The sequence below is a fragment of the Sinocyclocheilus grahami genome, unplaced genomic scaffold (genome assembly GCF_001515645.1).
Source record: "Sinocyclocheilus grahami isolate Dianchi unplaced genomic scaffold, SAMN03320097.WGS_v1.1 scaffold80.1, whole genome shotgun sequence".
Lineage (NCBI taxonomy): Eukaryota > Metazoa > Chordata > Actinopteri > Cypriniformes > Cyprinidae > Sinocyclocheilus > Sinocyclocheilus grahami.
The window spans coordinates 161,536-185,586 of NW_015505259.1; the positions used below are offsets into that span (position 1 = coordinate 161,536).

Here is a 24,051-nt window from a genome sequence, read left to right on the forward strand (position 1 = left end):
GTCGGAGGGGGAGGGGGAGGGGGGGTGGTCTGTATTGTAGCTTTAAATTCAAATGTGAATTCCAGTATTTGTAAAGGCACACAACCTTACTGTCTATGAGACTTGTGTAGTTACATAAGTGTCCGTGTAGCTCAAACAGTAGGGCATTTTTATCATTATTTTATTAACTGATAACAATGTTTTTGTTGAATGCACTGTAAGTTGCTTTGATTACAAGTATCTGCCAAAAGTAAAAATATTTTTTAGCACTTTCACAAATGTTTGTCCTGGCAAGTTTAGATCATTTTTTTGCTGTTTATTTCTGTGCATCTGTATGATATGCAAATGGCCAAAACAGGGAAAAACAACTTCAGACTCATTGTGAGGTCAGAACCTGCCATTCAGTCCAGTTCCAGTTTCCAAATCAACCTGGCATACTGCCTTTAGCCGGGACAGGAAGTGGGTGGAAATTGACTTCCTGTCAGGATGTGGCTCGTGAGAGCGCAGCACAGAGTACAATCGTATGCTACGTTCTCACCCAGACTACAGCACCTGTGCTTCCTCTACGCAGGACACACGCAGGAGCTCCGACTGAGGCCCAACAGACCTCTCTCAGAATTGTTTCCTCCTTTACACACAGTGCTGACTGATGTTCTCCTGGCTTTACTTTGATGCTTTGTGTCCAACTCGAATTTGTTTTCACATGTCAGAAAATGTCTATATGTTCTGCTCTTTAGATGAATGTAACGTGAAGCACCATTGCAGTTTCCCAATGGTATGATCATATTGTCACTGCTGTTGGCATGTGTTTTATTTAAATCTATACTTACCCTGTGGATTTGTTGTGCGTTGCAGAGGTTTGGCATAACCGAGATGAAAAACAGAACTTCCTTCAATGTTTTGATGCTCAATTGGTGTGTGAGGAGAAGAGATTGGAAGTTGAAGAGGAGCTCAGAGTTCAGGTGGGAGCAGAGCTGTCATCAGGGTGGAACCAGGGGCCTGTGATGAAGGAGGCCCAGTAAACACATATTAAACTTTCCAAAAGTATGAGGAGTGGGGCCCTCAGTTTCATAATTTTGTCTTGTACCCTTGTGAATTCAAGCCCTGGTTGAGAGTAAAGAAATCAACACTCTCTCTGCACTACATTTTTATAAAAGTCATAACACTCTATGAAAACAAAACACCTCAGCTCCTTCACTTCCCTTGTGGCCTAATTCATTCCTTTACATTTTTTTTAGTCTTTCTCCCACTTTGTTTTTATCTTTCTCTATCTCTTTGTTTCAGGTGGATGAACTGATGAGGCAGGAACTGAAAAACCTTAAGCTGGTGGTGGACCGAGACAAGGGAAAGAAAAAGAAAAAAGTCAAGAAAAGTAGTAAAAAGGTGAATGGCATGCATAATTCCTTGGAGATAAGACCTTAAGCACATTCTAAATGCCCTGCATGAGTGACAGTGTACAGATGCTCAGTGCTCCCTGCTCAGAATCTAGATGGTGACTGGTCTGTAAACGCCTGTAACGTGTCGTTTAGTCTGGATGGAACCAGAACTTGAGATGTACTCTCAGCCTTCTGTTTATGCACCTTGTGTGAGGGGCCCTGGGGTCATACAGTGATCTGCCCTTATGAACAGGAATGTGGGCTGGATAGAGAATTAGTAAAGGTGTCTTGCCCTCGTCAGCTTGAGTTTTGATAGGGCCCCTTTTTCCCACCTTCTCTACCACACACACACACACACACACGTAAGCAACATATGTCTAGTGGAACAAAGACATATATGCCTGGGTAAAGTACATTTACACACACAAGAAGGTTAAATGTGGCTTATTGACACTGGCATTTGAATATGCTTCCATAAAATCCTAAACCCAGAAACCCAGTGTTATCAGAATGTTGATGCTTTACGACTTACTACATCCCAACGGTCAATACTAGACATTCATATGTGCAAAGTGCACACAATAAACACAAATTATCATGCTAGCAATATCTAGACAGAATAATAAACATAGACCGAGATAAATGTGAATATGTCTGTGGCTGTTTAACTGTGACCTGTAAATATATGTGAATATATAGGTGATCAATCCATCTCTGTATTTCCTGCAATCAGTCAGTATTGTGTCTTTTCCAAAACAAGACACAGAGAAAAAGGCCTCATCGCATGCCTGCACAAGAACTAGAATTCCTCAACAACATATTTGGCACTCTGCTTGAGTTGTTTTACGCTGAGAGGTTTTGACAGCTAAATCGGTCACAGACGCTGTCTTTCTGACACGTGTAATTTATATACAAAGATGTTTTATCATTAATCATCCTGCAAATGCAGGCACACGCAAATCGCATTCAGCTCTGCTGGCATAAGACTAAATTCCATTTTCTCACAAGGTTGGTATATTGAACTTTGTAAAACATTGAAATTTAAATTTTGGAAAACGTTCAGTGAATTTTGGAAGCTATGCAATTTGGGTACAGCAAATGAAACATTATGCAACAGGGAGGGTTTGTTTGTTAAGTGAACATGCGATGCCCAACTTGAGCTAATGCTAGCAGGAGTTCACTCTGTCTGTTATATAATTGCAGACATCAGTGTTTTTAGGAGAAAGCTACTGACTTTTCCATTCGCAGGGTGTTTTCGATCTTAATATCATTGACTCACAAACTCAGACCTGCCAGGAAATGATCTAAAATTCTCCATAAAAATATTTTGGGGAATCACAGTACACTCAGTCCAGTGGTTTCTGAGAAAAAGCAGTGGATATGTTCTATTCCTCACCCAATAAATATTTAGAACATTTGGTAATGTATTATCTGAGAAAATACCTGGCTGCTAGTCTGGTTCATTTGTGGTTTGGAAAAGCCAAGCAAGGTTCCAGGGTGTCTCCGGCAAGCTGCATAAAAACGGTTGTATTAAGAGTTCTTTATGGATAATCAAGAAAATACACACGTGTAGTGACACACAGTGTAATCGATTTGTTTAAGTCAAGTCAAGTCACCAGATGTTTTTCAGGATTTCTTCATTTTGGGTGCAAGCACATATGCCACACATCTGTTATTAAAATTTTTCATTGGTGAGTCAGAAGATTTAATATACTGAAACAGACATGTACAAGTTCCTTGCTGTTAAAAGAAAAACAAACTTCCTTTACAGTCTGACACTAATCTAGGCACACTTTGATTCACATTATGGCTTATTTCAATCTATTTTAATACAAACCAGAAAAATTAACATTAGTACTGTCATATGACAAAATATTTTACTACCCTTCTTGATTCTTAATTATTTTCATATCTTGTTGTCCATAACTAAAAACACGTTTTCTTTGCTTTCAGAAAAAAAAGAAGGGGCGGAAGACTGGAAAGAAGAAGAAGAAGAAAGAGAAGGATCTCACAGCTGACAGGTTTGAATAACCAAACTGGTTTAAAATGCAAAGTCTGTTTCACAAGAATCTTGTAAATGTAGTTTAATCATTGTTAATAGAGCACATTTGAACCCTGCCACTGTTAGCACTGGGAGATGTAGCTCATATGTTAGACACCAGTGCACTGAGAGAGTTCTGCAATAGAGGGATTGTGTCTTTTGAAAGTGCTCAGGCGTTGTGAGTGTCAGGGGTTTGGAGCTCAGGGGGTGACTGGCGGACGTCCATGTGGAGCAGAATAATTCATTGCTGGCTTTGAACGCTGTGATGTAATAGAAGGTTGCGTCAGATACACAGCATGACTGATCAGTTTGCAATGCTCTTTCTGTCTACCTCTCTTCTTGTTTTCCCTCTAGGACCATAGAATCACTGTATGAGGAGCTTGTAATGGAAGGCTTCATAATCAGGCCAAAGAACATCAAGTTGACAGATTACATTGGTAAAAACCAAACACAATCACCACCGAGATAGCAGTCACTTCTTTTTAGTCTCGGACATTCTGTAATTACCTGACCCAAAACTGGTTTAATTTGGTCAATTATTTTTGTCATAATAATTTGTCATTACCCTTATCCTGTCGTTCCAAACCCATATGACTTTCTTTATTTTGCATTTACATTACATGGTTCAAGTATCCCATTTCTGATTTTTTTTTGTGCCCATGTGGCACAGATCGGATATGACCCACAAACATGTAAGCAGGAAAAAACAAATGGATCCCAACATTCAGTTATCATTCAGTCATCAGTTTCAGGCCTCATTCAAATGTGGAAATGTGAACTCTGTTATGAATCAGACACATGCATTTGCATCTGTCATGTAAGTCATGTAAACTGGTCATCAAAATAATCTGATATAATCAACAAATTGGAATTGTGCATCAAGACCTGCTGTAATGTCCATCAGTTTCAGGCCTCATTCAAATGTGGAAATGTGAACTCTGTTATGAATCAGACACATGCATTTGCATCTGTCATGCAAGTCATGTAAACTGGTCATCAAAATAATCTGATATAATCAACAAATTGGAATTGTGCATCAAGACCTGCTGTAATGTCGGAGGCGTGACAACAGAGTTGAGGATCCATCTGAAACTTTATTTAGAGCATAGTCGGACAGGCAGGGTCAAAACTAGTGATGGGACGATTGATACGGAGGCTCCGATGCAGCTTTCAAAGCACTATTGTAGGCTTCAGTAATGAACCGTTTTTCGGCACAATTTGATGAAAGCCTCAAACAGGTTCAGAAAGCCTCGGTTTCCCATCACTAGTCAAAACACCAGCAAAACAGTACATTCAAGGTATTCCAAAAGAGTAATCTACAGAACAGGTAGTAAACTATCACAAACCAGGTAAACAGTCCAAGAACAAAGCATGAAGGCAAGGCAGAAACTAGACAACATAACAGGCTAACAATAATCAGCAATGTGTGTGTGGATGAGTGCAACCTTTATAGTGTCACTGATGGGAAACAGGTGTGGTGTGATAATGAGTTCCTATGCAGGGGTTATGGGAAATGGAGTCCTGAGAAAACAAAGACGAAATCCACAATTGTGACACCTGCAGTGTAAATGTGGCCAAAATGTATTTTTATGTTCCACAGACGAAAGAAAGTCATACAGGTTTGGAAAGACATAAGGGTGAGTGAATGATGACTGAATGTTTATTTATGGATGAACTATCCCTGCTTAAACTAAACATTACAATCAAAAAATATTTCATTCTGTTTTGAAGATGTAAACATTTAAGTTGTATGACACTTTTTTTCTAATTGAATAGTCTATAAATGGTGTACATATTTCTGAATAAATGTTAAGAATTTAACTAAAATTAATTAAAAGTAGAACAGCATATCAACTATAACCAACAAATTTTAAAGCTATGAAACTATGACAAACTATAATTATACTTAGCAAAGTTAAGCATATTTAAATAAATGGATCATTTATTTAATTGTTTTTTCTTGGAAAATTTATTGTAAAAAAAATTAACTGTCACTTAATTTTTTTGTAACATTCATTCATTCATTTGTTGTTATTTTTATTATTATTATTATTATAGTCCACTCTGTCAGTGGTACCAGAAAAGACTAGATCTTCATTTGGCACAAGAAGTTGAAGGCCCTTTAAGCATCATTTCATCCCCTCTGTTTCCTGGCACAGTGTAATGCCACATGAAAAGAGAGACTCTTGTCCCAGTTCAATATCTGTGGTCACACTTATGGACTCCAAACTGCCTCTGAAGTCATTTGTTTACTAAACATTTCAGTATTCCTGCTGATAATTCTTGGAAATAATTAGTATAGCTAAATCACATAAAGTACATAAAGTCCAATCTCAGAGCTGTAGCTTTGAAGTGAACATTTATTGTACATTGAGGGGTCTTTCCTAAAACAACTTAAAAACACTGCTTTCAGTGGTTTTCATGTTTTGCTATTTCTTACATCTCACAAGCACATTGAAGTCAGAGTTAACTCAGTCATATAGCAGCGTAAATTATGTTTTATGATGCAATGCATTGGCCAGGGGTTCAATCTGGGTTTTACTGCTAAAGCGACTTGATCACAGACACGTGCGCAGTGCTGAATCACATCCCTGTGAACGTGTGTGTATCACAATGGATTTTATGACTCATCAACGGTTGATGCGTAGCAACATAATGTTGCTCTAAAATGGCACAAAATATGAAGCCTTAATATTTTGTTTCTGTTTAGTGTCTTCTTACAGGAACAGGGTGTGGCGTTTCAAGTATAGAAACCACATCGACTGCTATGTGATGGAACAACTTTGTTACTCTGACAGTGTTTTTTTACATTCCATGGAAACCAGGGTTGTAACGGTGATGTGATGCAATGCTGGCAAGAAGCCATTGATGTCTAATGTTTGATAACATATGTAAAGCAGTCTGGCATATGTTTTTCCTTGTCTCTCTCTAGGCGAATACAGTTACCTGGGCACAACATTGCGGCAAGCAGATATTGAGCCCATGCCATCTCTCTCTGATGTCAGACAGCTCATCGCACTGTATGGCGTCCTGCCTCTGGGTGAGTGTAACCAGCTCTGACTAGTCAGGCCTAGTCAACACTGCATCCCATTTTAGTCATTAAAAAAATGCGCAAAAACACCTGGAGTCTGGTACTACTAAAAAATTAATAATCATGAGATATTTTATTTGAATATATCTTCATATGAAAATTATAAGGAACATACAGTCTGAGAATTACCAGTATTAACAAAACCATTAATATTACTTATTAATGTTTTAAAACATTCACACATACAGGTTTGGAAAGACATAAGGGTGAGTGAATGATGACTGAATGTTTATTTATGGATGAACTATCCCTGCTTAAACTAAACATTACAATCAAAAAATATTTCATTCTGTTTTGAAGATGTAAACATTTAAGTTGTATGACACTTTTTTTCTAATTGAATAGTCTATAAATGGTGTACATATTTCTGAATAAATGTTAAGAATTTAACTAAAATTAATTAAAAGTAGAACAGCATATCAACTATAACCAACAAATTTTAAAGCTATGAAACTATGACAAACTATAATTATACTTAGCAAAGTTAAGCATATTTAAATAAATGGATCATTTATTTAATTGTTTTTTCTTGGAAAATTTATTGTAAAAAAATTAACTGTCACTTAATTTTTTTGTAACATTCATTCATTCATTTGTTGTTATTTTTATTATTATTATTATTATTATAGTCCACTCTGTCAGTGGTACCAGAAAAGACTAGATCTTCATTTGGCACAAGAAGTTGAAGGCCCTTTAAGCATCATTTCATCCCCTCTGTTTCCTGGCACAGTGTAATGCCACATGAAAAGAGAGACTCTTGTCCCAGTTCAATATCTGTGGTCACACTTATGGACTCCAAACTGCCTCTGAAGTCATTTGTTTACTAAACATTTCAGTATTCCTGCTGATAATTCTTGGAAATAATTAGTATAGCTAAATCACATAAAGTACATAAAGTCCAATCTCAGAGCTGTAGCTTTGAAGTGAACATTTATTGTACATTGAGGGGTCTTTCCTAAAACAACTTAAAAACACTGCTTTCAGTGGTTTTCATGTTTTGCTATTTCTTACATCTCACAAGCACATTGAAGTCAGAGTTAACTCAGTCATATAGCAGCGTAAATTATGTTTTATGATGCAATGCATTGGCCAGGGGTTCAATCTGGGTTTTACTGCTAAAGCGACTTGATCACAGACACGTGCGCAGTGCTGAATCACATCCCTGTGAACGTGTGTGTATCACAATGGATTTTATGACTCATCAACGGTTGATGCGTAGCAACATAATGTTGCTCTAAAATGGCACAAAATATGAAGCCTTAATATTTTGTTTCTGTTTAGTGTCTTCTTACAGGAACAGGGTGTGGCGTTTCAAGTATAGAAACCACATCGACTGCTATGTGATGGAACAACTTTGTTACTCTGACAGTGTTTTTTTACATTCCATGGAAACCAGGGTTGTAACGGTGATGTGATGCAATGCTGGCAAGAAGCCATTGATGTCTAATGTTTGATAACATATGTAAAGCAGTCTGGCATATGTTTTTCCTTGTCTCTCTCTAGGCGAATACAGTTACCTGGGCACAACATTGCGGCAAGCAGATATTGAGCCCATGCCATCTCTCTCTGATGTCAGACAGCTCATCGCACTGTATGGCGTCCTGCCTCTGGGTGAGTGTAACCAGCTCTGACTAGTCAGGCCTAGTCAACACTGCATCCCATTTTAGTCATTAAAAAAATGCGCAAAAACACCTGGAGTCTGGTACTACTAAAAAATTAATAATCATGAGATATTTTATTTGAATATATCTTCATATGAAAATTATAAGGAACATACAGTCTGAGAATTACCAGTATTAACAAAACCATTAATATTACTTATTAATGTTTTAAAACATTCACATAAACTTTCACTTTCAGATGAAAAAGGCAATGAATTTTTCATGCTGCAGTGGTTCATCAATCGGCATGTATATGCATGTTTATCAACAAAATAAAATCCATGATGGTGTGTGGTAGATATAAATAGGCTAAATATATTTTACAATATATAAAATATTTTATTTTTACGTTCTATTCTAATTAATTGTCTGCATAATGTATAACCACCCCCCCCTTCAAAAAAAAAGTTTTGTTCCTGTATTAAAACCTATGCATTTAAAAAAAAAAAGAAGATGTATCTCTTCCAAAAATGAAGGCTGACCTGAATGCATTTATGAAGCACCAGACAACTTGACGCTATAATAATGAAGAGGCTTTTGAGGGTAAAAAATGCCACCATTGCGCTTAAGAACCTCTAGGGAACTTTATAGTGACTCACATCAATTTTTCAGGAGCAGTACTATCAGATCCATGCACACGTTTGGGTGTGTGTGTGTGTTAGAGTAGGTAACAGAACGCACTCTATCTGCCCTTCTGAACTGTACTTGACCTTAATAAGCAGCTCACGATCTTTTGTAACTTTCTCTGGAGCGAATGCTTCATTGCCATAGCAATGCCTGGTGTCCCGTATCACAGCATCAACACCAACATTCATGCTATACCACTCACTTCTCATTTAATAACCCAGCATGGGCTCAATGGGATCAGCACAGGGATCAGGCAGATCATACACACGCTGTCCTGGTGGGCTGTAACCTTAACAACACTTTGCAGGGAGAGTTAGACTCTCCCTCAGTGATTCGTGGCCCTAGGCAGAAAAGGGTTACCACATAAACAGAGCTCAGTGCTAAAACAAAGATGCCTCAGTCAGCAGTGGCAAAACAATCACACACAGGAGTCGGGACGTCTATATCCCTAAAGATCTCTGTGGTATAAGAGAGTGCGATGTCTCTCCAGAGGTCCCTCATTGCAGCATTCCCAGAGGAGAGTAACAGATCATCTACACTGCAAGTACAAACCTGGATTGCTCCCAATACAGCAAAAGCAGAGCAAACTAAATCAACTTTGTCTGCATGAAATTAAAATTCACCCTGTCTATTTTGTAAGTGCATTATTATCTTATTGTGAATAATTCATTTTTTTATAACTGATAATTCAAATGTTTTTTTCCTCACCTCTACAAGCTCACTTTCATCTGCATCTGCTTTTGAGAACAATGGCCAAAATCTAATCATCAATAGATGCATAGAACCAAGTCCCCACATTTTTTCTTTCCTAATAATACTTCACACTAGGATGTGCATCACAATATGGAAAAATGGGAGTACTTCGCTACTTCCATTTTGTTGTGACTTCCAAAAGGTGGAGAAAAATCTTCCCTATCTTTTGTCATTGATGTCAAAGACTGTGGCTCATCAAACTTAACAGTATTTTGGCACAAGTTACTTTGTAATTTGACTAATGCTAATACAATATCTGGCCAAGTGGTTTTTACATGTTAGACTGTTAAATGTTGTTTATGCATTTAGAAAATTGGCATTTGGAGTTAATAGTTTGAAACCATTTTAATGGTCAATTTTCAATGTTTATTTTATGGACATTTTTGTTTGATTCTACAGACATTTAATTATCCTAGAAGCAAACCTGATGTAGTGCAGCACCAGATAAATATAAACCAACATTAGCCAATAGAAAAAAATCATTCTGGTCTAAGTTTGCTAAAAAGAGGAACAAAGAGAGAGAGAGAGCAAAGATTAATCATTAGATTCATTATCCACTTTCTCAATTCCTACTCAGTGTGTGCTTTCTAATAAGACATAAATCCTAGATTTATGTTGTCAGGGGCTGGCGTCTGGTGTTCTCCCTCTCACCACCAGAGGTCGCCAAAAAACTGTCGCTACTTCCATTTTGTTGTGACTTCCAAAAGGTGGAGAAAAATCTTCCCTATCTTTTGTCATTGATGTCAAAGACTGTGGCTCATCAAACTTAACAGTATTTTGGCACAAGTTACTTTGTAATTTGACTAATGCTAATACAATATCTGGCCAAGTGGTTTTTACATGTTAGACTGTTAAATGTTGTTTATGCATTTAGAAAATTGGCATTTGGAGTTAATAGTTTGAAACCATTTTAATGGTCAATTTTCAATGTTTATTTTATGGACATTTTTGTTTGATTCTACAGACATTTAATTATCCTAGAAGCAAACCTGATGTAGTGCAGCACCAGATAAATATAAACCAACATTAGCCAATAGAAAAAAATCATTCTGGTCTAAGTTTGCTAAAAAGAGGAACAAAGAGAGAGAGAGAGCAAAGATTAATCATTAGATTCATTATCCACTTTCTCAATTCCTACTCAGTGTGTGCTTTCTAATAAGACATAAATCCTAGATTTATGTACGTTGACTCGTTCACACGGTGTCTTTCCTGACCGCGCCGTGACATATGTATTTTTGATAATTGTCCTGCCTTGGCCTGAGGTATGTGTCTCTCTAAAGAGATCAAGTCTTGTTAGATCTACCCTAGATTTAATTTTCTTCCATTCTATTCTTTTCTTTCCTGTGTTATTACCTACCCATCCCTAGAAATAGAATCACTCAAACCATTTTATTGGGCGGACTCGAGTAAATCTGATTTGAGCATATCAAAGCTGGCGGTTGTTAATTTGGGCAGTGTGTGAAACACATGAACTTTGTTGTTTAGAACAACCGTTTTGTAGGTGGTTGTAGAAAAGCACAGGTTTCTCACAGTGTCCCTCATTGTGCTTGTCTGTAAACCATTTTATTCTTGATAAACTTTGCAGATATTCTGAGGTCAAATGGACTTCCTCCATAACACAATGGCCCTTTTAACAGAGCTGTCAGGGGAGATTAGGAAGTGTAACTCAGTTTTGAATAATCATGTTTAAAACGTGGTGCATAGGAAGTGTACACGCAGATACACATTCATTCATGCATAAACATACACATAGGCTATGCTCCATTCTGCACACTTACAATGTGTAGTAAAAGTACGCACATCGCTGGTGATGGTGAAGTCCATACTTTTGAATGTGCAGCAATGGGTGGCTAATAACCTATGAAAATGTCCATATGAGAGACAAATGAGCTTCCTCAAGGGGGCGCTTACCGGCCTGGAAAGTTGAACTCTCCATTGAACCACATGCAAAACTCAGGATGTTTATTTTACTGGAACCATTTGTACACTAGAAAGTTATTTTGTTCAAATGATTCATTAAGGATTCATACCTGAGACATAGCTGGAACTCCTACAGTCTTTATAAATATTGCCTTAAATTCTTATTCAGCTTACAAAAACAATCCAACCTAACTATCCAGTTGAGACAATTGAGCCTTGTTTGTGCCAGTCTGGTGAAACATTATTCAGGTACTGTATCTTGATAGCTAAACTAAATTCATTACCTCATAAGTAATAGTATTTCTTAACTTTTAACTTTATATAAGGGGGAAAAAATGCAGCAGCAGCTTTGGCTTTGCATTCCTTGACAGATTTCAACTACAAAAAATGTCAAAAGTAAAGCATTACAAACTCATCCTTTCTTCATGTGGACAATAGCCCAAAAAGCATGCACATAAGCACACAAAGTATTATATCACTTGATTATGATTTTAGATATGTTAAGTCTAATTTTAAATTAAATTCTAATATTATTTAGGATAGTATTTCAATTAGGATGTAATCTATGCCTTACTTGTGCAACACACAGCTGGCACACTGTGACCCCCTGCTGCTTACAGATTTTAAAGAAATTAAAATGAAAATTAGCTGAAAATTGACTTACCCTTAGGCCATCCAAAATGTAGATGAGTTTGTTTCTTTATCAGAACAGATTTAGTGAAATTTAGCAGTACATCACCTGCTCACAAAAGATTAATCCATGAGTAATGAACAACTCAATGAACCTCTTGTGGAGTGAAAATCTGTTTTTGAATGACAAATCCATCAAGGCATTTTCATTTTAAACCATCCTTTCTTGAGAAAATATGAGTACATGAGTGCTTGATCTGTGCATATTTCTCTCCTGATTCAAATGACAACTTTTTTTTTTTTTACTGGAGAATGCAAAAAGCATAAATGGTTTGAAATTAAAAATGTTTTAATAATGGATTTGTTCCTTACAAACACACAGCTTTTCAAATCACAAGACATTAATTGATGGACTGGAGCCATGTTGATTACTTGTGGATTATTGTGATGTTTTTATCAGCTGTGACTCTGACGGCACCCATTTACTATGGTGAGCGTGATTTCACCAAGTGCAACATGTTCCTGGATCAACATCCTTGTTGATCCTGGAACAACATTACAATCAACCCATCAGAATAGAGATATAACTTTTCAGGAAATATCTGTTTTAGGCTTACAATCAGGATTTGGTGCTTCTACACTCTTGTTAATGAGCTATCATTTGCCACTGACTTTAGGAATAAATTATGGGTAAGGTTAGGTTTAGGGGTAGGGATTGGGTTAAGTCTATATTTTTGGACATTAATGTTGATCCAGGATCATCAAAGATGTTGATCCAGGATCATCAAAGATGTTGATCCAGGAACATGTCTTACTTGGCAAAATCACAGCGACCCATTTACTACATCGAATCCATTGGTGAGCAAGTGATGTAATGCTAAAATTCTCCAAATCCGTTCTGATGAAGAAACAAATTAATCTGCAATATCGTGGATTGCCTGAGGGCGAGTACATTCAACTATTCCTTTAAAGGGCAATGATTTCTGGTTATCACTGAGATGTCTAAGGGCCTGTTTACACCTGGTCATTTCATGCGTTTTCGCACCCAATCTCATGAAAGTGCATATAAATAGTACGCCAAATAAAAACGAAAACTTGTGGTATTGATACGCAAAAATTAACTTTGGCGTGTATATGCTACGCGAAAAGTGCATATAATAATTAATGTTCAAAAAGCACATTATTGTAGGTCCTCTATGCCCCGCTCTCAAACGCTTCGTTTTCTACAAAGTCCCTCCTTCCGACAAACATATAAATCCGAACCTCGATTCCCGTGCTATATTTAAGTTCACGTCAACGAAATCAAAAGATAAGCGCTGCATTTTATTAATTATCAGCTCCTTTCAAGATCAAGGGGCGCAATAGGAGAGCTGGAAAGAACTGGAAAGATAGGTTAGTCGCACTACTTTTAATGAGCAGTTTGCGCATCGGCTTGCTGAAGAGATACTCAGCTACTTGTCCGCAGCGATGCATGTTGCATTAGCGCAGTGGCATCCATTAGAAGGATCTCACACCACCTGTGTCTTAGCCCTAGAGAGCCATTAAACTATTGTTCTTCTACTACTGAGCACCGCCAGCCAGAGCAATCAACCTTTGCTGACATCTGACTTCCTAATCAAATGAGTATAGAGTTCGCAGGATAGTTCCTCCTTGTCTTTAGATATAAATTAATGATTGGGTGAGGTGTATTAGAGTTTAAACAGCTGGAGTCAAAGGGGATTTCCTTCTTTGTTACAACGCAATACTCTTGAGATGACTTTTAAACAATTACTCTTATTCCACTGGTGTATACAGATTGTTATCTGATATACAGTATTTGTGCAGAATAATGTCAGTAGCCTAATATTAATGATGATAAACGTGTAAGAGGTCAAGATCGATGATGGGAACATAGAAAAAGGATAGAACACTCACTGCTCCCTCTCCTGGTCTCCATAGGCTCTCAGTGCGTCCATGAAAGAGGGCCCCTGATCCGGGCTCTGCTGCTTACGGGGCCGGCAGGAGTTGGGAAGATGATGTTGCTCCATGCCCTGTGCACCGAGACTGGGGCAAACCTATTTGACCTCTCCCCTTCAACACTTGCTGGCAAATATCCAGGCAAAAGTGGACTGCAATACCTCCTTCACATGGTCTTCAAGGTGAGGTGAAATCATCGGAGGCCTCTCTCAAAATACCTCCTGGGAATATAGAAAGCCAAGATTCCAATGTTGAAACCCCATAGGCTTCTTTTAGCTCCATGTGTCTTAAAACCTGATCTAATCAACATATGTGATTGATTGCTGTGCATGTACTGTAGCTTTGCATCAGGATTTATATATCTTCTAAAATGGAGTGAAACGTCAGGCTTTGCGTGATGGTTTTCTGTTTATGAGAAATATTCTGGCATGACTTCCAAACATAAACACTAATGCAAATGGAAAAACGTTCCTCTCTGTGTCATCATGGTAACAAAATACTTTTAAAAAGACGTTGTTTACTTGATGCTTAACATTTCAAGAAGTGTTTAGTACTGTACATAAATAAACTCGCGTGTTTAACCTAGAAGGCCAAAACTGTATCCCCACATTACCTCTTCCCTTTAGTAATAAAGCATAGACAGCTCATATCAATAAAACGCTGTGAAATTTGTGCTGTTACCCACCAGGATAGTTTATTGTGGCCATATTTGTGTCCTTAAGAGAGGGAAATACCAAGCTTGGAAGTTCTACTTGAAGAACTGTTCCTGAGAGCATCTGGCACAGCAGATAAACTGTGTGAAAAGATTCTGCGCTCAGCATTGTGTTGGATGGTGGTCTTTCTGCACCTCTCCTAATGCATACTGGGAATAAAACCAGGTGCCAACATGACTTCCTGCTCACTTAGCCCTTTTTAGATGAATCACTTCTCCAAATTCTTGCCCAATGCAAAGCTCTCTTGTTACAAACAGTAGATGAAGGTTTCATTTAGGGAATTTTGTTTGTAGGTACTGTTCCTTCTAATCTGTTTTTGACCGCATACACTTCTGATGTTGCTGCTGTGGAGGCCAAAATAAATCGGACTAAAACAAATCTGCAAATCCAGAAGGCCAACTCAAATATGTGTGGGAAAAAGAGCTAGTGTTTTCTTGAATTACAGCTAAATGAATGAGGCGCGTTTTAACTGGAGTCAATCCCCATATCCATCGGTTTTCATTATGGAACTCAATCTGTGAAATCTTGTGTGAAAATATGCAGTGTAAAGAAAATACTACTATAGCATATTAACACTTACTACAGAATATACTATGTATACTATAGTATGAAGATTTTATGCATGCAGAACACCAGAATGACCTTCTATTTTTAGCTGTTTGATGCCAAGGATGTATGATGGCAAATATGATGATCCCCCCTTCCTCTAAAATACGAAGGCAGCTAGATATTTTCATGTATAAAAACCTATATATACAAACCTGTGCATATAACAATAATATAAACATAAAATTACTAATATGTGACCCTGGACCACAAAACCAGTCTTAAGTCGCTTGGGTATATTTTTAGCAATAGCCCAAAAAAAACATTGTATGGGTCAAAATTAGCGATTTTTCTTTTATGCCAAAAATCATTAGGATATTAAGTAAAGATCATGTTCCATGAAGATATTTTGTAAATTTCTTACCATAAATATATCAAAACTTAATTTTTGATTAGTAATATGCATTGCTAAGAACTTCATTTGGACAACTTTAAAGGTGATTTTCTCAGTATTTTAATTTTTTTGCACCCTCAGATTCCAGATATTCACATAGTTATATCTCGGCCAAATATTGTCCTATCTTAAACCATACATCAGTAAAAAGCTTATTTAGCTGATGTATAAATCTCAATTTCAAAATATTTACCCTTATGACTGGTTTTGTGGTCCAGGGTCACATATTATTAATAAACTAATATTTACTGATATATGATATCTGATTACAAATATAATACATATTATATATATATAATTTTTATTTTTTCTTGTTTATTTATTGAATTCTTTAAAAAGGGGGGTTTCTAGGTCTTCTCATCAGAAATTAGGTTTTGATCAACAAACAATGAAAATTAGAGGGAACATCGTTTATGAGTGCATGTGGGGGTTACAGAAAACTTTGTTAATCAGTTGTGAAGGACGCATTGTTTGTCAAACGAAATTAAAGCATGCACTCACTTCACTAATGTGGTATCATGTGTTTTGGGGGCAGTGTTGATTACAGTCAGTGTTGTTTCTTCTCTGGCCGATAAGTGATTGTTTGTGAGTGAGAGAGCTGATGATTGTTTGTGTTGTTGTACCGTTTGGCCTGCGTTGGAGGAACGTTGTCGTGTTTTGGCAGGTGGCTCGGCAGCTGCAGCCCTCAGTCATTTGGATTGGCGATGCTGAGAAAACATTCTACAAGAAAGTTCCAAAGCTGGAGAAAGAGGTTTGTCTACCAGCAGGGAGAGAACATGTCAGCTTATATTCACAGTCAGTAGAACACTTGCTAAATAAACTCATAACTTTCAATCCATCCCGGCATACAACCTCAATACCAGACCATCAGCTGTGAAATTCTTCTTCATTTGTTTAGTCTTTCATTCACAGTCATCCAAGGTATGCAAACTCATTTTTAAAGACGTTGTCAGTGTGAGGAGGTGGCCTCTGCTGACCTCTTGTGGTTAAAGATGAAGATACACTGTGGTAATATTAATAGAGTGCTGCAGTGATGACATATTTTTGTAGGCCAACCTGGAAATTAGCATCACCCTGATTCAATCAACAACAAAAAACAACAGGTTTGGCCTTTAGGATTATTAAAGAAAATAAGCTCTGTCACCATCAAAACTCTATGATTCTTACATGTTTTGTTCATGATCACAAATGACACAACAAAATGAATTTTGAAGCCTAAATACAATCACCATATGTAAAAAGCGAAATGGTAGCTATTAATGAACTACACGTCCACAACAACTTCTGTAGTCATATTTAGCCATGTGTTAGTAGCCGCTTTTTCAGTTATCACAAGGGGGTACTGATGTTTATGTTATGGACCACTACATGAAAACATATTAGATTTATGTTAACCACAGACCTTATTTCAGGCATTTAACCAAATACCCATTCAAAAAAAAAACAGAAGTGCTATAATGCGAACTCATTTTGAGGTTTTGGCCTAAAAAAATATTCCTCCATAACTATGGTTTTCTTCAGTTCAGTTTTTTCTTCATTCTGTTCATTTCTAGATGGAACCCAAAAGACTAAAGAAAACCCTGCCGAAGGTCCTGAAATCTATTAAACCAGAGGACCGTGTATTAGTGGTGGGGACGACTCATAGACCTTTTGATGCAGACATAAAACCTTTCTGTAAAGTTTACAAGAAGATAATTTTGATCCCTAGACCAGATTATGCTTCAAGATTTAGTAAGTAAACATTTGTCTTTCACATAAGTTATTGACATATAGTTCAGTTTGCATTTCTATACTAAAAACTGCTTTATTTTATGTACTTTATATGAATTTTAAGAGGTGACAAACATATGTATCTTTAATGTTTAGCTCTGTGGAAGGAGCTGCTCCAAGCAGGTGGTGCTCAGCTGGGCCCTAAGCTGGATCTGAGCTCCCTAGCTAAAGTAACAGATGGTTACACTCAGGGTCACATCCTTCAGGCGATCCAAACTGTCCTGAACTCTCACCGCCTCAACCAGCAGACCAAGAGACCCCTCACGGCGGTGGAGTTCATCCCCCCTCTTGCAAGACAAGATCCTGTCTACAAAGAAGAGGAGGAAGCCTTTAGGGTCAGTTTTTTGTGATGCTTTCTGGACGGGTGCATGTGTTGAACCCAGCTATATATATAATGAGCGTACATTATGTTTGTATTTTCTGTATTGATAGGCATGGTACAGCCGGACACCTCTGGGCAAAAAACGGGCACGAGCGGCCAAGGCCAATGAGGAGGATCACAAGAAAGGGAAAACTAAAGGAGGAAAATCACAAAAGAAAGAAAAGAAGGGAAAGACTAAAAAGAGAAAGAAAAAGAAGTGAAAATGGACACTTTTAAACTAACAAAACAGGTGACATGGTTTGTGGTCATCTAATCGGAGCCTAAATTAAAATACAGCCACAGTTTCTCTTCTGGCCAGCAGAGGGCATGAGCACATCTCCCAAAGAAGAGTCTACTTATGTCTACCAGTACTGTACGTTTAATCCTTTCCTTTTTTGCTCAACAAGTACATTTTGTGGGGTGTTTTTTGTTTGTTTTGTTTGACTTTGTTTCTCATCTGTGTGTTTTGTTAGCATCATGTGACTTCTCTTCAGTTGTATTGTTGGCTAATTCTAATATTTCATACTTTGCATTAGTACTGCTGACCTATTGTAGTTTTCTGCAAATTGTTTTTTAGAAAAAAACAAAAAAAGTTTGGTTATATAGTTTTGTGCTAAAAATTATTATGATATCAAGTACAAAGCTGAGTGTATTGTTTAATATTTGTTTTGTGGTACTTTTTTAATAATGTGTGATTAATTAAAACCTGACCTAAAGCTAGAGAGCCATTAAAGGACAACCCTGACCTGAAATCTTCTCTCTTGACAATTACCTGAAATGATTGGCAAAAACATTGAAATCTGAATGTCACACTTGTGAAATAATAATATTAAATAATATAAAAAATATAAATATAATAATGTATAAATGTCATTGTGTTGGATAACAAAATATGAAATCAAAGGGCAGTTATTTTAGAGAAAAACAGCATACCTTTCATGCAAAAACATTTTTAGACAAAGAATTTAATTTAAATATAATTTATAAAATAGTTTTGAATTTTATAAATTTTAATTGATTAAATAATAGATAATGGCCTGGTTTCACAGACAGGGTTTAGACTAAACCAAGATTATGCCATAGTTCAATTAGGACATTTAAGTAATTTTTATAAACGTGCCTTAGAAAGAATTGTACTGGTGTGAATTTTGAGGCAAAATAAAGGCACTGATATATATTTTAAAATCAGTCAGAGCAAGTTTCTTTCAGTTGAAACAGCTCAGACTTCGATTTTAGGATTTCGGATTAGGCTTAAGCCTTGTCTGTGAAACCGGGAGATAATGTTTATACTGTAAAATTAAGACAAAAAGCATTTGGACACTTTGTGGTCATCAAACTACTATTGTGAAATGGTTAAAGAGATAAGGAATACTCATCATTTACTCACCCTCATGTCACTCCAAACCTATGTGCATTTCTTATATTTTGAAGAATGTAGGTAACCAAACAGCTTCCGTTCCCATTGACTTCCTTGTATTTTTGTCCATACAGTGGAAGTCAATGGGAACCAAAACTATTGGTAACCAGCAACATTCTTCAAAATATCTTCTTTTGTCTTCCACAGAAGAAAAGAAAGTCATGTTTGGAATGACATGAGGGAGAGAAAATGAAAACAGCATTTACATTTATGGGTGTACTAGCTAACTACCTTTAATTTAGTTCTGAAATAAAATGCCACCTTGGGCTGCAGTGCGACATCTCTGCTCAGGTCTCAGAGTATTTAGTGTTCAACGCTTACAAGACAGCCTGCTCTGCCAAGCAGCTGACCCACTTCGCTTCCTCCTTTAGACTCCTCTTCCCATGGGAGCAGATGCCTGTTTTAAATTCCTTCATTCTCAGCAATCTGTGTGCTACCCCTTGTTTGCAACATAATCAACTCCCTCACTTATCCCAGGTCATTCTTGGTATATTCCTCTCTCCTCTGTGCGTGTTTTTTTTTTTGGCTTGCCTTGTTCTATCTTTATCCCACTCTTCGACTCTGATCCTACTACTCTCCCCTCCTCCTCACAAGGTTTATAGGGCATGACAAACATAGTCACCTCAATGTGCTCTTTGTAGCTTCAGCTCACATCTAATTGAATTAATCAGGAATACGTGTACATACATGTGTGTGTGTGTGTGTGTGTCTTCTTACCCAAAGAACAAAAAAGAGCCCTAAAGCTGGGTGACATGTTAAGAGGAGGGTTTCTTTTTTTTCTTGACTTGCTAATTTAAATGCGAGATGTTATGCACATGCCCATGTGCACTGGCTTATATTTGCACACCTAATTACTGAAAATAAAAAGATGATTCGAAGTCATCATTTCCTGCAGTGCTCTTCATACTGTTTTTAATTAAATGCCTCGTTTGACTGTGCATTATTCTCATAGGTCATTTCCCCTACACATTTCTCCCCTTCAGGAGCGCTAATAATTAAACATTATTCAGATTGGATTAGTCAGATGCATCTTTTTGTCTCACTGAGACCTGAGCGCAGACCTTTCTCGCCCTGTGGCCATTGCTGTAAAATAAAGTACAGCAACTCCCTCATTTCAAGGGGCCTTTTAACCATTGTTTTGCAATTACTATTTATTTCCCTGTCCTGTGGCTCCAGGGTCCTAGGCTTTCTTATGCAGGGCTGCCTTTCCTGCAGCAAGTGGTGACCTCTGAGGTACTGTTAATAGTGATGCAGCCTGCCTGGGCCTTTACAACTTTAGCAACCCTAGGTTTGGCCTAGGGGCTGAAGGGTGAGACAGAGCCATTACGAAGTTGTCCCTGATTTAATGGAGATTGTTAAAGTGAGCCTTCAAAAAGGCCAGATGACAGGAGATAAGTGGGAACTGACCCACAGGATAGCCTCTCTTAAGCTGTCACATTTGACTATATCCCTGTGAGCAGAGTGCACGGTTTGCTCCTTGGGAATACACATGCATATGAGCTACACTGTAAAAACAAATTGGTGGCATTTACGGTAAAATACCGGCAGCTGTGGTTGCCAGAACTTCACCGTAAAAAAAATGGTAGCAACATTTTAGGTTTTACAGACTTAACTTAAATTATTAGTATTTCATTAACTGATGTAATGTTGATAAACCAACATATTGAAGTACTAATATCTGTTTTGAACCATTTTAATGCACTGATAACCACCAAAAACTGGTGGTGATGAGTAAGTCACATGATGAACCAAAGCTCATCACAAACAGCTTTTCTACTTGCTGAGGAGGGCAATACTTATATATAGAATGTGCACAGTATCTTTCATACAAACACTAAACACCATCACGGTGACACACATGATACTGAAATAATGCAATAAACATTGAATTAACAACATTAGATGTAGGATTAAACCCTAATGTACACAACTGGTAAGAAAAAACTAAGAAACATTTGTTATTTCAACAACAACAACAAAAAACCATCAAATATGAAGTATCATGCAGGGAATTCTGTGAGTGTCAATTTACGGTTTGTCACTGTAAATTATACAATGACTTTTTCTTTTTCACTTCCAAAAACCTTATTTTTAACAGTATTTTACTGTAAAATTACATTAAATGTAATCACATTTATTCACCGAATATAGTATGAAGACTTACTGTTACTTACTGTAGCATTTTTACAGTCTTTTACTGTTAAAATCACAAAAAAATGTTACAGTGTAGTGTACCGTTTAGAAATGACTTTTTTTAATATATAAAATAACAAAGAATCGGTGGCTTACGGTGTTACTCTGAAGAAGACAAAGCAGGAGATCATCTGAGAATACTCAAAAGCTTTCTAAATTATATAGATGGATGGATAGATTTATAATAAAATGGCTGCTGAAAATTTTGTTTTGTTATCACAGGAATAAATTACATTTTAAAATATATTTTTTATAATATTCCACAATATTACTGTATGTTTTATCAAATAGATCATTCAGTTTTGTAATAATTCTCAATGGCCAACTTCCTATATGAACTGCAGTTATTTAAGGTGAACTATGGAAGATTTTGGGGTAACAATGAACAAAATTGCACTATTCCATGAGTGCAATCAAAAATCAGTGCTCTATGTTCTTGCTGTACCCCAAACCAATTTTAGGGGTAGGGATTGGATTAAGTCTATATTTTTGGACAGTAATGTTGAGAGTTGATAAGAATTGACTGTTATGAACCATATAGACATCAAACTTAAGAGATCAGGTAGTTCTTTACATTTGTTTATTAATATGATCGTGTGTTAATGATATGTATATGTTTGTACAGATCAGTAGTTTGATGTTTACTTAATTTGATCCAGGATCAACAAAAGATGTTGATCCAGGAACATATCTTGGCAAAATCACGGCGACCCAAACCACTATGGTAAGCCTACAATGATAAATATTTTGAGCTTTTGGGTCAGATTTGGTGGTAAATTTCAAGTTTACGTCAGCAGTTTTGCTACTTACAGTACTTTAATATCTTGTAAGTCCTTCTTACTATCAGCAACTAGTCAGATCTACATTGAACTGGCCTACAGTGTAGGTATACACAATGTGATAATCCACTATTTTTATATACTTTATTTTCTGTATAGAGCCACTGATCTGCTAAATGCTGTCATGGGTGCCATTTTGTATTAAAAAAAAAGTGGTGGGAAAGGAGGTATTAATCTCATTAACCTTTCATCTGTTGGTCCAGAGATTTTTCAGGTTACTAGATGGTGGATCTGTGAATTAGCATTATAATATAAATAATGGCCTATTGATCAAGAGGTTTGGGCTCTAAACCTGCTGCTTTGCATATGTGGTTGCCTTACAGTTGGTGATAGACATTGACGTTGTGGCAGTACCAGCCTCATGTGAATACTTCATTTAAAGGCAGCTAACCGTGGGCTTCAGGACCCCTCCGTGGGGAGGAGAGAAACCACAGTCACCTCCTTTCTGGAACAATTATGGAGAAGAGAGAGAAAGAACAATTAGCCAGCTGGGTATTATAAAACAAAGCAATTAATGTTATGCTAATTAGCCCAACATCATGTAATTCTTTATCATTTGCTAATCATTTGTTAATTAGTCTGACTTTTTAATGCAGCAAATCAAGAGTGATTAATTTGAACACATTCTAGTATTTAAAAAACTCCATTGCAGAGCTGCACAGCATGAGTTTAATTCAACTTCAACCTGTTTTACATAATGCAGTTTTCCATAAATGCAATATGAGTCCACTGAACAGTTAAAATTGTTTGGCTTTTCCATGTTTGAAGAGATGTTTGGGATTAGGGAGCAATTTACATGCTTTTTACAAGCCGTTTGTCAAACAGTGGGAAATGGACTCAATAAACCTGTCTAGGATTCAGGCCAGTTGTGTGGATGAGAGAGGCCTGGCTACTCAGGCACTTCAGATAATCATTACTCAAACAAGGACTTACCTGGGGAGGAGAGCAGACTGGTTACACCTTTATAAATACTTTAAAAGGTCAGCTAACGTCTGTATGACAGAGCTGTTTATGCTGCTAGCGGCTGAGAGTGACAGGCTAGGCAGTGCTACTTACACCGAGGGGCTGCTGAACCAGGTGAGTGAGCAATTAAAGTCCAGGTGTGCTTCATCTCAATTACACCACTGTCCTGCCACTTAATGACCAACCAGCCTGCCCCGGTCAGAAGCTCCAGCAGGGGAATCTGGGAAATCACAGGCCTCTGCTGCCGCCTTTTTGGACAGGGGTGGAGAAGCCCTAACATGACTGTTTTACGTCCTTGAGAAACAGAAGTGCAAGTGATTATCCGCATAACTCTTTATTCAAGTCTAAGTTTTCTTCTTTGCCAGGTCAAAGTCTGACTGTCTCACGTCATTAGATCACTGGAGACTAAGGGTACATTCACATGACAACTATGTACTAAAAAAGGATTTACTGTGTGTTTTTGAAAAGTTTCACACACAGTGTTGTCAAAATCCCTGTTCACATGGATCCATGAAAACCAACAAAAAAACCTCTGTATTATCCATGCTAGGCCAGTAGTTGGCGATGCCACTAAAGAAACACACATTGCTGTAGACTGAACATGTAATGCGCATGTGCATGACGTCACTGCTTTCAAAAAAAATTTGTTTTTGTTGTTTACTCTAAGGTTTTCAAAAACCTGCACTGTTTTCAAATGTTTGCATTTTCAGGCCCCCAAAATGAAGGCCAAATTACACAAAAAGTTTTCCATATATAGTTGA

General features: G+C 37.2%; 1 protein-coding gene and 1 long non-coding RNA gene across 3 annotated transcripts in view; one reads left to right on the top strand and one right to left on the bottom strand.

Moving 5' to 3' along the window:
* The window catches only part of iqca1 (IQ motif containing with AAA domain 1), a 37,073-nt gene extending 18,355 nt beyond the window's left edge, over nt 1-18,718 (top strand). For both annotated transcript variants that reach the window (XM_016273614.1, XM_016273615.1), the window contains 10 exons: nt 835-941; nt 1,264-1,362; nt 3,309-3,376; nt 3,751-3,833; nt 6,329-6,436; nt 14,017-14,216; nt 16,412-16,498; nt 17,301-17,478; nt 17,614-17,852; nt 17,950-18,718. In XM_016273614.1, coding sequence (XP_016129100.1) covers nt 835-941; nt 1,264-1,362; nt 3,309-3,376; nt 3,751-3,833; nt 6,329-6,436; nt 14,017-14,216; nt 16,412-16,498; nt 17,301-17,478; nt 17,614-17,852; nt 17,950-18,099 — 1,319 coding nt within the window. In that variant the 3' untranslated portion in view covers nt 18,100-18,718. The remainder of the gene's footprint in view (nt 1-834; nt 942-1,263; nt 1,363-3,308; nt 3,377-3,750; nt 3,834-6,328; nt 6,437-14,016; nt 14,217-16,411; nt 16,499-17,300; nt 17,479-17,613; nt 17,853-17,949) is intronic.
* On the bottom strand, nt 17,755-23,377 carry LOC107586320 (uncharacterized). Its single transcript, XR_001609347.1, has 3 exons — nt 23,261-23,377; nt 22,649-22,772; nt 17,755-17,824 (listed from the first exon to the last, which is right to left on the bottom strand). It is a non-coding gene; the product is annotated as an uncharacterized lncRNA (long non-coding RNA).
* Between the last annotated feature and the right edge of the window lie 674 nt (nt 23,378-24,051).